The sequence below is a fragment of the Neovison vison genome, chromosome 10 (genome assembly GCF_020171115.1).
Source record: "Neovison vison isolate M4711 chromosome 10, ASM_NN_V1, whole genome shotgun sequence".
NCBI lineage: Eukaryota > Metazoa > Chordata > Mammalia > Carnivora > Mustelidae > Neogale > Neogale vison.
Window position 1 is genome coordinate 73769565 of NC_058100.1, and position 12828 is coordinate 73782392.

A 12828-nucleotide genomic window follows, 5' to 3' on the forward strand; every position below is an offset into this window, starting at 1 on the left:
AGTAGTTCAGGTGGACTGCAAAGGAGGGAACAGAAAAGCTAAGGCAGATACGGAACACGGAAGAAGATGCATCAGGGCTTGGCCACTGCCCAGATGTGGGGACCAGGGAGAGCAAAGATCTGGAGACTGTGCTGCGGCCCGGAAGCTGGCTATCAGGAAGATGGCGGTAGCAGGAACTGGGAATGGATTCGGAGGCAGTGAAGCATGGAAATGCAGGGTACAGGCTCAGGACTCAGTTAGATCCAAACTCTGCCTTTACTCTTCTGTAGCTGTGACCTTGTGTAAATGACTTAACCTGCCTAAGCCTCAGTTCTCTCCTCAAGAAGATGCCAATATACAGAATCCACAGAGGGACTGGAAAAAAACCAAAAACCTGATGCGAGGTTCCACGACAGAAATTTGGATTAACCAGTCTGGAGTGCTCTGGGGTGATCTCAAACATCTCTATTTTCAAAAACCCCCAGGAGATTTGGCAGTACCGCTGTGATTGAGAACCTCCAGGGTAACCTGCACACCACAGCACTGTAATTCATGGGTGGGAGGGCTAACGTGCCCGCAGGCGGGTTATGGAGCAGTCAGTACACAAAGTCAGCCGCACCAAAAACCTCAGCCCCAAAAGGCCTGATGAATCACATTGGGCCAATTTTGTTATTAGCCATTCATGAAGAAGGGACTTCCAGAAAAGCTGAAAACACAATAGAAACACTCCTGAGCTGGGTTTCAGGAGCAGCCTGGAAAGAAAATGAGACCACAACACACATCAAAAAGAACCAGTAAGGAAGCACAGGCCATGCCCAAGTTCAAAGCCAAGGTGAGAGCATGACTTAGGTGACTGTTCTTCAGGCAGCTCTTTTCCAGCTCCAATAGGTCAAGAGGATACAGATAGAAACTAGAGATTAAAGAGCGCTATTAGGAAGAACTTACCAGAAGTCGGACTACCAGTCCCAGGAGAGTGGCCTCTCTGGCTAAGTGATTTAAGGCGGGCTCCTACTTAATGACAGTTGGGTAGATGAAGTTCTCTTGAGTTTCCTTTGGCCCTCAGAATTCATGGGACTCAATTTCCAGCTAGAAAAGGGTTAAGGAATCCTGTGGTCCCAGCAGCCCACGACAAGCTCTCCAGCTAGGACCTACCTTTAAATTCCATGTTGGCAGCATCCTCCAGAAGTTCCTCCTTCATGGTGTTAAGCGTCTCAACAATCATGTCCTTCATTTCCTCCTGCTTCCGGTTGGCAATATTCATCAATGACTCGTACAACTCATTTTCCTTTTTCCGAGTGTATTCTAGACGTTTGGGAGTGATCTGCAGGTCCCGCTGCATGTCAAAGGCCTGGTTGATAAAGATGTCGAGGCAGTGGCAGTGCACCCGGTTCAGGGCCTTGGCTGTGTCCACCAGGCGGGTCTGTAGCACCTGGTGAGAAAACGTGCTCAAGTGCCTCAGTTTCTCACTTTGCTCCACCAACATGCTCTGAGCTTTAGTGTCTTGGCCGGAGGTCCCACAGTTCCAGTGACTGCTGCTCAGATAGCCCAGGTCCACAAGCTGGTGATGGAGGGCTGATCTTTCATTCTCTAGTCTTCTGGTAGGTGAGGCAATGATTTCTGAGCCCAGCTTCGGCACTTTGAAAAAGAATACGGGAAAGGAGAAATACTTCCGGATTTCCTGAAGCTCTTGCTCGTCCCTCTCAGACAGTTCGTCCTTGTGGAGTGCATAGGTTATCACAGGCAAGAAATCGTTCACCAAGTCACCCAGAACATCTACTGCAGGCCGGAGGCCTTGGCACGGTGCAACCACGATGTCCACGTCCTGGAAGGGGAAGTGAGGAGTCATATCAGCACCTCGGGGTCAGAACCAATCCTTGCCTCCCCGAAGTCCCAAGCTCAGACCAAAATCCATATGATGGGGCAATGGGGCTTCAGTACGCTCCAGTCACTTGCCCACCTCCTTCCTGAGTTCCCAACACTCCCTGGCGTAGCCTAAGAGGCAGGCACTCATCTAGAGAGAGACAACAGCCTATAGAAAGGATGGCAGTCTCTTTAGTCATTTCAGATGTTAGTTCTAGCTTCCTTTGTTGTTTGGAAATCCACTGGTGCCCTCTGATGAAGGAGTAAGACAAATAATAGAAGGAGATAGAACTGATGTGGACATGATCAGATTGGGATTGAGGCTGCCTGGAACATTCCCCCCACTCTCCTCTTTGTTCATATTCCCAGCCCCACCTTTCTAAGGCAGCTAACTCCCAGGCTAACTACGAAGCAGCCTTCCAATCTCCCTGTACTCTTGTCATGTTCTTAGTGAGTCTTCCCTAGTACACAGTCCCACTTAAAACCCACCTGGGTGAGTCAGTCCATTGACCTTCTGCTTTTGGCTCAGGTCATGATCCCAGGGTCCTAGAATCGATTCCCACATTGGGCTCCATGCTCAGTGGGGAGTCTGCCCCCCCAACCTCTCCCCTTTGCTTGTGTGCACGTGCTCTCTCTGACAAACAAATAAATCTTTAAAAACAAATAAAAAATAAATAAAACCTATGTTTTATTTATTTCCTAATAGCCTGTCAACACTCTGAGGGCAGGGAACATGTCTACCTTGTTAACTACGGGTAATTCCAGTGCCTAACACATAGCCCTCAATATTTTTGAATCAATCAAGCAGCAAACTAAAAGCCAGGTTTGCCAAACAGTATTATATTATTGTCCTATTCTGAAGCTTACAGTATCCCAAAGTCTTAGCCCCATAAGCCTTGGTAATACCTTTATTCTCATGGTCACTTGGTATGACAGAGACCAAGGTTTGCGTATCCAGTACTTGGTCTCTGCATTATTGGGAAGGCAATGGCCTTTACAGACAAGGCTGCCTGGTAAGTGTGTGGGCATTTCAGGAAAGTTCTTTAGAAGGGGTTTGATCCTGCCAGGAAGTACACTTTTTGGTCTCATCCTTTTTGCCTGGAATAAGAAGGTCATCCTACAGTCCTAAGGCAAACCTAAGGGTAGAAGTCAGCACTGAGAATGATGAAGCAAAAAGAAATAGGGGGCCTGGGTCCCTGATGATGGCAGAGCTGCTACGCCAGCCTCGCTTCAGGCCTCTTTCATGTGAGGGGGAAAAAAAATTAGCTTCTATCTAATCTAAGCAAGCCCATTTTTCTGTCAGTTACATATAATTGAACCCACCAATCACAACTGAAACACCAAAGATCCTAAAGTGAGCTTCAAGAATGATCTCTGGTTTATTTTATTTTAACAATTTTACTTATTATTTGACAGAGAGGGTACACAAGCAGAGGGAGTGGGAGAGGGAGAAGCAGGCTTCCCACAGAGCAAGGAGCCCAATGCAGGGCTCGATCCCATGACTCGGATCATGACCTGAGCCCAAGACAGTCACCCAGTGACAGAGCCACCCAGGCACCCCATGATCTTTGATTTAGAAACAAACCACTAGGGGCTCCTGGGTGGCTCGGTGGGTTAAGCCTCTGCCTTGGGCTTGGGTCATGATCTCAGGGTCCTGGGATCAGGCCCCGCATGGGGCTCTCTGTTCAGCAGGGAGCCTGCTTCCCCCATCTCTCTCTCTGCCTGCCTCTCTGCCTACTTGTGATCTCTCTCTCTGTGTCAAATAAATAAATAAAATATTAAAAAAAAAAAAAAGAAACTACTACAGGTCCTGTTACAGCAAGTAGTTTTTGCTTTGTGTTCTACTTCCTTCCTGAGGATCTTGAGGCACTTAAAGAGCATATGTTTCCTTCCACTGCACATGCTGCTCTTCTATATCTTTGAAATTGGGGTGCCTGGGTGGCTCAGTCCTGAAGCATCTGCCTTCAGCTCAGGTCATGATCCCAGGGTCCTGGGATTGAGTTCTGCATCGGGCTCCCTGCTCAGCGGGAAGCCTGCTTATCCCTCTCCCGCGCCCCCTGCTTGTGTTCCCTCTCTCACTCGCTATGTCTCTGTCAAATAAAAAGAAAAAAGAAAAAGAAGACACCATCTACTCTGTCTGGCATCCCAGACCAAAGGTTGAACTGGAGACTCACACCTGTACCACCACTGCAGGCACACCAAGTGCGATGGCTTCAGGGACTCACAAAGTCAAAATCATTCCTCCACAGAATTCTAGCACATTCTACAGAGTTACAAAAGAATTCAACACAAACCTGTTCAAGTGTGTGTCCCTAGCATTTATCAGATGTTGCAAGGATACTTGATTTGAAATGTAAACAACATGCGCTTGTCTGTGTTCTTCTGGACTCCAATTCTGTTTTCATTCCTTACCTTACTGAGTGGCAGGTATTTTTGATGAAAAAAACTTTAAATAAAAACCTGGGTCCTTTTCCTTTTTGATCTCCTTGCCTAGATAAGTAAGAAAGGACTGGGAAATGCCAGCCCATTGTTTCTTGTCCTGTGTTGTGTGTGTGTGTGTGTGTGTGTAAAAGAGACAGAGAGAGAGAGAGAGATCTCCCATCCCCAGAAAAGCTTTACAAAGATCTCATCCTCCCCAGTAAAGACTTAGTAAGTCTAATTCTCAGGTAGATCACGTAACTGTTATTTGGCTGGCCGCTGTGAACTCTCCAAAGCTAAAAGTGCTTTTAGCATCTCACCATTTCCAATTTGAGCAAACACTACAAATCCAGCTACTTTCCATCCAAGCCTAGGCCAAGAAGAAACTGCTGTTTCATCTATGCCTCGAACTGCATGAAATGTTTTCTGGTTGGTAGACTAGTCTGACACTCATCCCACTGTTCAAAACAAACCCCCTTTCACTACCCTGAGTCACACTGCTAGAGTATGAATCACTTCATGAGGCATATTCAAAAAGTGGGTAAGAACTTTTACAGCTTAGAGTAGAACATACAATTGCCTAAACGCCAACATTATAATACACACAATAATTTGATAAAGGCTAGGAGAGAATCCCAAGAAATGAAAAGCTACAATAAGATAGAGAATGACAAGTGAAAATGTTTTTTATAATTTTTATTTTAGGGCACCTGGGTGGCTCAGTCCTGAAGCATCTGCCTTCAGCTCAGGTCATGATGCCAGGGTCCTGGGATCGAGCCCCCCCATCAGGCTCCCTGCTCGGCGGGAAGCCTGCTTCTCCCTCTCCCATTCCTCCTGCTTGTGTTCCCTCTCTAGCTTCCTCTCTCTCAAATAAATAAAATATTTAAAAGAATTTTTATTTTAAAGCTGCAAACCTCTCTACAATATATGTATACATTTTGAAAGATAAAGCCTGATCAAACTTATTATAATATCATGAGAAGCAAGCCTAAATGAGCAAAACCAAAGTAAGAGTTCCTTAGAAAGTTGTCAGGAATAATTTTGTTTGCTTGCTACTTTATGATGGATTTTCTTAAAATTCTAAGATAAATTCATAGGTTTTCCTCCAAGAACCATTCTGTGTGTGCAAGAAAACCAAAAGCTGGGGCTCAGTGGGTTAAGCCTCTGCCTTCGGCTCAGGTCATGATCCCAGGGTCCTGGGATGGAGCCCACATCGGGTTCTCTGCTCAGCAGGGAGCCTGTTTCCCTCTCTCTCTCTGCCTGCCTCTCTGCCTACTTGTGGTCTTTGTCAAATAAATAAATAAAATCTTTAAAAAAAAAAAAAAAGAAAGAAAGAAAAGAAAAGAAAACCAAAAGCTGTGGGGTCTACTTGCAGAACCAATACCCTTCCTAGGGGACTGCAGATTTTATTTGCTCACAGGTGCAATTTCATTTTTTAAAGGATTCAGGGCTTTCTAATGGAAGGTACTACCTGATACACTGACCAACAGAAAGAAGTTGTCCACTCCTAAATATATCTTGTACTAAACAAAAACAGGCAAAACACAAGCGCGACGCTCTCTCTCCTCCTTCCCCAGTGAGTCAGCGTGTGCAGTTGCTCTCACCTCGCTGGCGACCGCGAGTGCCGGACACGGGCAGGAGGAGCTGTTGCCTGACCTCCTGGCGGTGGCCCAAACCAGGCTGGAAGGCGCCGTGTGATTCTGTGACACTTACCGTGAAGGGATGACTCATCCCTGACAGTTATAAACAAAAAGGGAAGCCAGCACTGTCTCCTGGAGACAGGGAGTGAAAAAAGTCATCAGTAATATAGAAAGGAGGAGCCAGGGCCGTTGTGGGCCCTATTCTGGCCCCCAGAGAGGGAAGTTTGCCCTCGGACAGTTTCGTGGAAGGCTGCCTGCCTTCCTAGTACCTAGAACGGGGCTTGGCATTCGTGAGCGTCCAACAGATCCATGTGGAATAAACGGATAAATAAGTGATGCCTTCACTACCTGCTCCAAACCATTTCAGTAATCATATATAACATTTCCCATCTTTCAACCCTAATCGCACACATTTAGCTGTAATTGCTGCTTGCTTCTACTCCCGGAAGAAAGCAGTGGGTAAGCATTTTGCTCCTAACTCAATCAGGGAAGAAGAATCTCAGGGAAGAAGGAGAGTGCCCCCCCAAATTCCCACTGGAAGTCACAGGGAATTCCTAAAGGGAGTTCTCCTGTAGAATGCATTCTGCACAAGTCTACAGAATCCACAGAAATTGATGTGCTAACCATCAATCTTTCTTGGCAAGATTAAGAGAATGAACAGAAAGGAGACTGTTACTCTGCAAACACTGACCTCTTAGGTTTAGTCTCTGATGTACAAGGACATTGTCTGAAATGCCAGGAAGAAATGGCCCAGTCCCTGAAGAAGCCTGACCACTTCCTAATGACACTGGCTCTCACGGCTCGTGGCACATCCTGAAACTCTGTTCTGGCCGAGAATGAGCGCATTCACTGATGGTTCAAGCAGAAGACAGTCACGCTCTCAGGCAGGTCACAAAGGTCTTTGCTTTCTCCACAGTTCTGAAGCCTCAGGTTCCCATCACGGAGAAAAGAAGCACATAACTATGTAAGATAGTTCTGCCCGTGCTCAGCCGCTGACGCGGTCTCAACCTCAATCCCTGTGCCCACAGTCTACCTACCTTTACTGGCCATTCTCCTGCCATTCTCATGGGACCGTCCAGAGGTTTTCCCTATCTGTTCTTATACAGGTGAAGCATTCTTCATTTTTACCTGGTTTCCAGAAGGATCACTCTTAAATGCTAGTTACATCTTAAGGAAAATACCTCTCTGCTCTTGTTACATTGTACAAAACACCTGGCTGCATACACACTTTGTGGCCTCCGTGCAACCTTCCTTATAGCTACTCCAACACCCAGTACCCAGGGATACAGGCAAATGCAGGAATCTGGAACTTCGTTCTCTTGTCATTTACTAGATTCCTCAGAGCAGAGAGACAGAGTGGGAGAAGGCAGAAGAGAGAAGGCAGAAGGGAAACTTTTTATAACTTGAACTTCTATGTTATTTCGCTTTTAATAGCATCTTTCTCTTCTGCCGTCACAAAGGCTCTCGATAATGAATGGGGAAGAACTTTGTCTCTAACTGGAGCAGAATCATGGTGATTCTTGGAACCAGAAGGACTTCGGCTTGACAAAAGGAAGGCGTTCCAACATGGTTGTCAGGCAAGGGACGGGTGACTGAGAGAGGGGGAAATTCTCTTCTCAAGGATGCTGATTAGTACATTCAAAGGGAGGAGGAAACTGGCTTACTCTGTGCCAGACACTGTGCTAAGTCCTCATACGCCATCTCACTGAGGCCTCACAGCAGGCCTAGAAGACACAGATTGCTACCCTATCTTGCACAAGAGGGAACCTGCCCCATCACCTGGTCTGTGAACTGACAAAGCCAGGATGTCAATCCAGGTCGGCCCGACTACAAAGAGCACACTCAGTCACTGAAGGTCCACGGGGCGTCAGGAGCCACCTGGGCTGATGTCGGGCAAGTTCTAAAAGACGAATGGGGGATGGACAAGATGACTTCCAGGATCCTGACAATAATAGTGTTCCAGGTTAAAAAGTATATCCTAGGAAGGAAAGGCTCTGCCGTGAAACCAGTCACAGGGACTGGTTGAGACACCATGAAAGGAGTCAAAAAGAGAACATTTTCAATAGCCCCATCAACCGAGTTTCTGCCTGGTGACAGTACTTCCAACCCGAGTCTCTGAATTCCCTGCCCCCACCACCATCCTCAACACAAGGTGAAACACACCGAGATCTTTGACACAGTGAAAACAGGGAAGCCTTGGGGTGTAAAAAAAAAGGTAAATGGTTGGCGCCTGGGTGGCTCAGATGGTTGAGCATCTGCCTTCAGCTCAGGTCATGATCCCGGGATCCTGGAGATCAAGCCTTGTGTCAGGCTCCCTGCTCAGTTGGAGAGCCTCCCCGTCCCTCTCCTTCTGCCTCTCCCCCACCGGCTCCTGCTCTTTCCCTCTTGCTCTATCTCAAATAAATAAATAAAATCTTAAAAAAAAAAAAAAAAAAAAAGAGGTAGATGGGATCCTGGAAAAAAGAAAAAAAGACAAAAGAGGAAGATTAAAGCTATAATCTCTGCCGGATTTTCTCCCCAAGAGCTAACCTTGGAAGGCCACAAATGAATCACTGGTGGTGAAATGAGAAAACAGCCTCAGATTCAAGCTGTTCTTTTTACATTTATTTTAGTGAGCACAGAGATTTGAAAAACAAAAAACAAAAAACAACTTGCCTCTCAACCACCCACACCCTCAATAGGTAAATTAGCCTGCACCAGGTACTATGGGTTTCTTGGCCAAGAGCAATGCATGCAGGTATGCAGGACGCCTACGCTGCCCACACCTGTTAGTGTGTGATAGGGGAGAGGCAGGAGGGATGTTCAGTATGAAGGGGACAGGCTCACTGCCTAGAAGGAATTTATATTTTTGCATTTGTCTGAACTTCCAATACCCTTTTTTTTTTTTTTAAGATTTTATTTATTTGACACAGAGAGAGAGAGATCACAAGTAGGCAGAGGTAGACAGAGAGAGGGGGAAACAGGCTCCTTGCTGAGCAGAGAGTTTGATGCAGGGCTCGATCCCAGGACCTTGAGATCATGACCTGAGCTGAAGGCAGAGGCTTTAACCCACTGAGCCACCCAGGTGCCCCCCAATACCCTTTTTTAATGTAACACTTTAGTTCCCCTTTCTCTTTGCCCCATAAAATCAGGGCTTCTTTATATCTCCAGAATGCCATTCTCCATCTTATACAAGTTACCCAACTTTGGGTCTTTTTCCTTGGAATGGCCATTTTTTACCCAATTCCATATATCATCTTCCCTGAAAAGTTATCTCCTTGCCCTGAGGACCTTCATCCAGCCTTCTTTCCGTTTTGTTACCAATCAACTGTTATCTTTCAATCTAGAGACATTCAAGATAAGATAAGGTATCTAACTAAAGGTGAACGACACAGAGAAGATTTAGTTTCATCCGGCACCATCATAAATGCCAAAAACTAGACAAAAATTGGGAGAAGTTAGTTTTCCAGCAACAAAGAATGGTTAGTAAATTTGGGGGTTAAAATTTTACATAAACTATTGTCATGTCAAGTAAAATCCTTTCATGATCTTGGGTTGTAACAGTGTTAACTGCTGAGAAATGACAAATAGCAAGGTCTGTAGGACAGTGAAAATAGATTATTTCCATTGCTAGCTACTGACGGAGACTGAGGGTTATAAAGAGAAAGCTTTACTACTCCAACTGGTTAGAGTTAAAAATAAAGTTTATTTGCAAGTCATCAGACCGTTCCTGGAAACACTACAGTCTACCTCAGTTCCCCGAAAGTTACCCCATCACACACCAACCTGAGCCAATGATGGTGTCTTCGTGTGGCAATCTGGCCCCCAGACGACACAGACATCTGTCCAGAGGATGGAGATAAACAGACCAGCAGAAGAACTGACAGCTCTGTCGGCCACAGCATGAGTGAGACACTGGCCGGGCTGCAGAGTCCCCACCTCAGACTGCGAGAGTTTAATCATCTCGGCTCCTTGCTACCCATTTTCTTATAGGTGGTCCAGGAAACTACACACACACACACACACACACACACACAGAGAGAGAGAGAGACACGCACACACACACACACACACCCATATCAGACTGAGGCAACCCCGAAGCAGGCACTGTGTTCTAGCAGACTCGTAAGAAGAGGTGGCAGTATGCCGGCCAGCAGGGGTGACGGTGGAGAAGGGAAGCACCTGCGTGTGCGGAGACTGACTGGGGAGCACCGTGAACGCTGCAACATGTTGCCAGTGGGAAAATGACTGTTTTTAACACTAAAGGAGGCTACGGAAATGAACAGCTTGACGGTGTTCCTCTGCTAATGAATTATGAACTGAGACTCTCAGAGGACCTGGAGCTCAAAAGCTGGGAGTACCAAGCCCTGTGGGTCCCCGTGGTCAGTCTATTCTGGAACACACTGAAAGTGGCTAATTTATGAGGCCTTTAAAGCGCCATATTAGAAGAATGACCATTGTATAAGAAGGCAGGGGGAAACTCTGCTTTGATAATCTGACAGCTGAAAATGAACATCTAATTTCCCCTAATTCAGTCTTGGTTACCTTGAGCCAAGTTTTCCTTTCCTCACCACCCCCTTTGCAAACCAAATGGAAGGGCTGTTCAGAGCTAACTCCTTGATCTTAAATACAAGGGGAATAAACAAAAAGATCTTTCTCACTGGTACACAAATCTTCACAGTAGCTGGGAAGAGCAACCCCCGCCCGAGCTCCGCCCACTGAGGCCCACGGATGAAAGAAGACAGGAGCCTGACTGTGCAGGCCGAGGGGGCCCGAGCACCACAAAGGCTCCGAAGGCCTCTCTAAGGCACAGCATCAAGGGGTTCCCAACTTAGAACCACTGGGGTCAACCGCTATTTCTACATCAAAACCACTGGAGAATAAAGCAGATCCGGAGGAACACTGGCTAAGGAAGCCTCACCAACCACATGAAACAGAATTCAAGAGGCCAGAGAATTCCTCAAGACAAGAGAATATTCCTCAAGAAAGAAAACAGGGGCACCTGGGTGGTTTAGTGGGGTAAGCCTCTGCCTTGAGCTCAGGTCATGATCTCGGGCTCTGCTCAGCAGGGAGCCACTTCCCTTCCTCTCTTTGCCTGCCTCTCTCCTACCTGTGATCTGTCAAATAAGTAAATAAAAAATCTTAAAAAAAAAAAAAGAAAGAAAGAAAGAAAACACATACTTCAGCTGTGCAGAGGGAAAAATGATTTGGTACCTTGACTTCCCAACCAAGAAGCCACCTCAACTGTTCCCTCAGTGGCGTGCTTAGCGCACGTCAGGAGCAGCCGGGCCGGTGGGGGGGTGCTCTCCCCACTCAGATGTGTGCCCGGGGGACGGTTCTCTCTCTCCTGCCTGGCACTCGCTTGAACTGCCTCAATTCATGGAACTAAAGTAAATGAGCATTAAAAATTAAAGTCAATAAAATGAAGGGACCCAGAGAAATCAATAAAGTCACGTGCCTCTCCTGGCCATGGCTCTGTTCACAGTCCAAGATTGCTTTTAAAAGGCAAGAACAGGAAGAACTGCCCCCTGACCGATAGCCATCAAACCTACTTAATAGTGGTTTTTTGTTTGTTTTATTTTTAAGGATTTCATTTATTTTTTTGACAGAGAGAGACACCGTGAGACAGGGAACACAAGCAGGGGGAGTGGGAGATGGAGAAGCAACCTTCCGTTGAGCAGAGTCTGATGTGGGGCTCCATCCCAGGACCCCGGGATCACGACCCAAGCCAAAGGCAGATGCTTAATGGCTGAGCCACCCAGGTGCCCCATTTAACCATGTTTTTTAAGTTGCAGGTCAGAATGCAGCAGCTCACAGCAGCAATTTTGCGGGTTGCTACCATCAGTTTTAAAAAGTGAAATCAAATAGAAAAGAGAAGATAATAGTGTGTTTTACAAAAAGTAAAAGTATTGTTTCATGAAATGTTATTTCTATGTGTATAGCGGCACCTGGGTGGCTCAGTCGCTTGGGCATCTGCCTTCGGCTGAGGTCATGATCCCAGGGTCCTGAGATGGAGTCCCACATCTGGCTCTCTGCTCAGCGGCGAGCCTGTTTCTCCCTCTGTCCCTCCCCCTGTTCATGTTCTTTCTCTGTCTCTCTCAAATAAACAAATATTTTTTTTAAAAATGTGTATGTGGGGACGCCTGGGTGGCGCAGTTGGTTAAACGACTGCCTTCGGCTCAGGGCGTGATCCTGGAGTCCCGGGATCGAGTCCCACATCAGGCTCCCAGCTCCATGGGGAGTCTGCTTCGCTCTCTGACCTTCTCCTCGCTCATGCTCTCTCTCACTGTCTCTCTCTCTCAAATAAATAAATAAAATCTTTAAAAAAATAAAAAAATAAAAATGTGTATGTGTATATATGTATTAGGTCCTGATACAAAGTATTTTTTTTTTAAAGATTTTATTTATTTATTTATTTGACAGACAGAGATGACAAGCAGGCAGAGAGGCAGGCAGAGAGAGAGGAGGAAGCAGGCTCCCTGCTGAGCAGAGAGCCCCATGCGGGGCTCCATCCCAGGACCCTGGGATCATGACCTGAGCCTAAGGCAGAGGCTTTAACCCACTGAGCCACCCAGGTGCCCCCAAAATGTTATTTCTGAAGTAATCTCTATACCCAATGCGGGGCTCAAAGTCACAACCCCAAGATCAAGAGTAGCATGCTCTACCAACTGAGCCAGAAAGGTGACCCCAGGGAATGAAATTCTAGAAAAGTCTGAAAGCCCACTGAAGCACTAGAACCTGAATGAACCAGATCAGGCCAGTATATCACAGAGAGAGATTATGTGTGACTCAAGTACTGACGAACTGTGAAGTTCACAGGTCAACCGAGCAGCCTCAGTTAATGAACAAGGATTACTGTCAGAGTTGCAGCTAGTGTTGTGCAAGAACGGGCTCGGCATCCTGGACCTAAGGAGTGTGAGCCCTCAGTCTGAAAACACGGGGAAGCCACTGC

At 46.6% G+C, this 12828-nt stretch overlaps 1 protein-coding gene across 1 annotated transcript in view; it reads right to left on the reverse strand.

The window, feature by feature from the left end:
• The window catches only part of DSTYK (dual serine/threonine and tyrosine protein kinase), a 49035-nt gene that overhangs the window by 16756 nt on the left and 19451 nt on the right, over window positions 1–12828 (reverse strand). The window contains exon 3 of the mRNA XM_044267730.1: window positions 1132–1801. Within this exon, the coding sequence (XP_044123665.1) occupies window positions 1132–1801 (670 nt within the window). The remainder of the gene's footprint in view (window positions 1–1131; window positions 1802–12828) is intronic.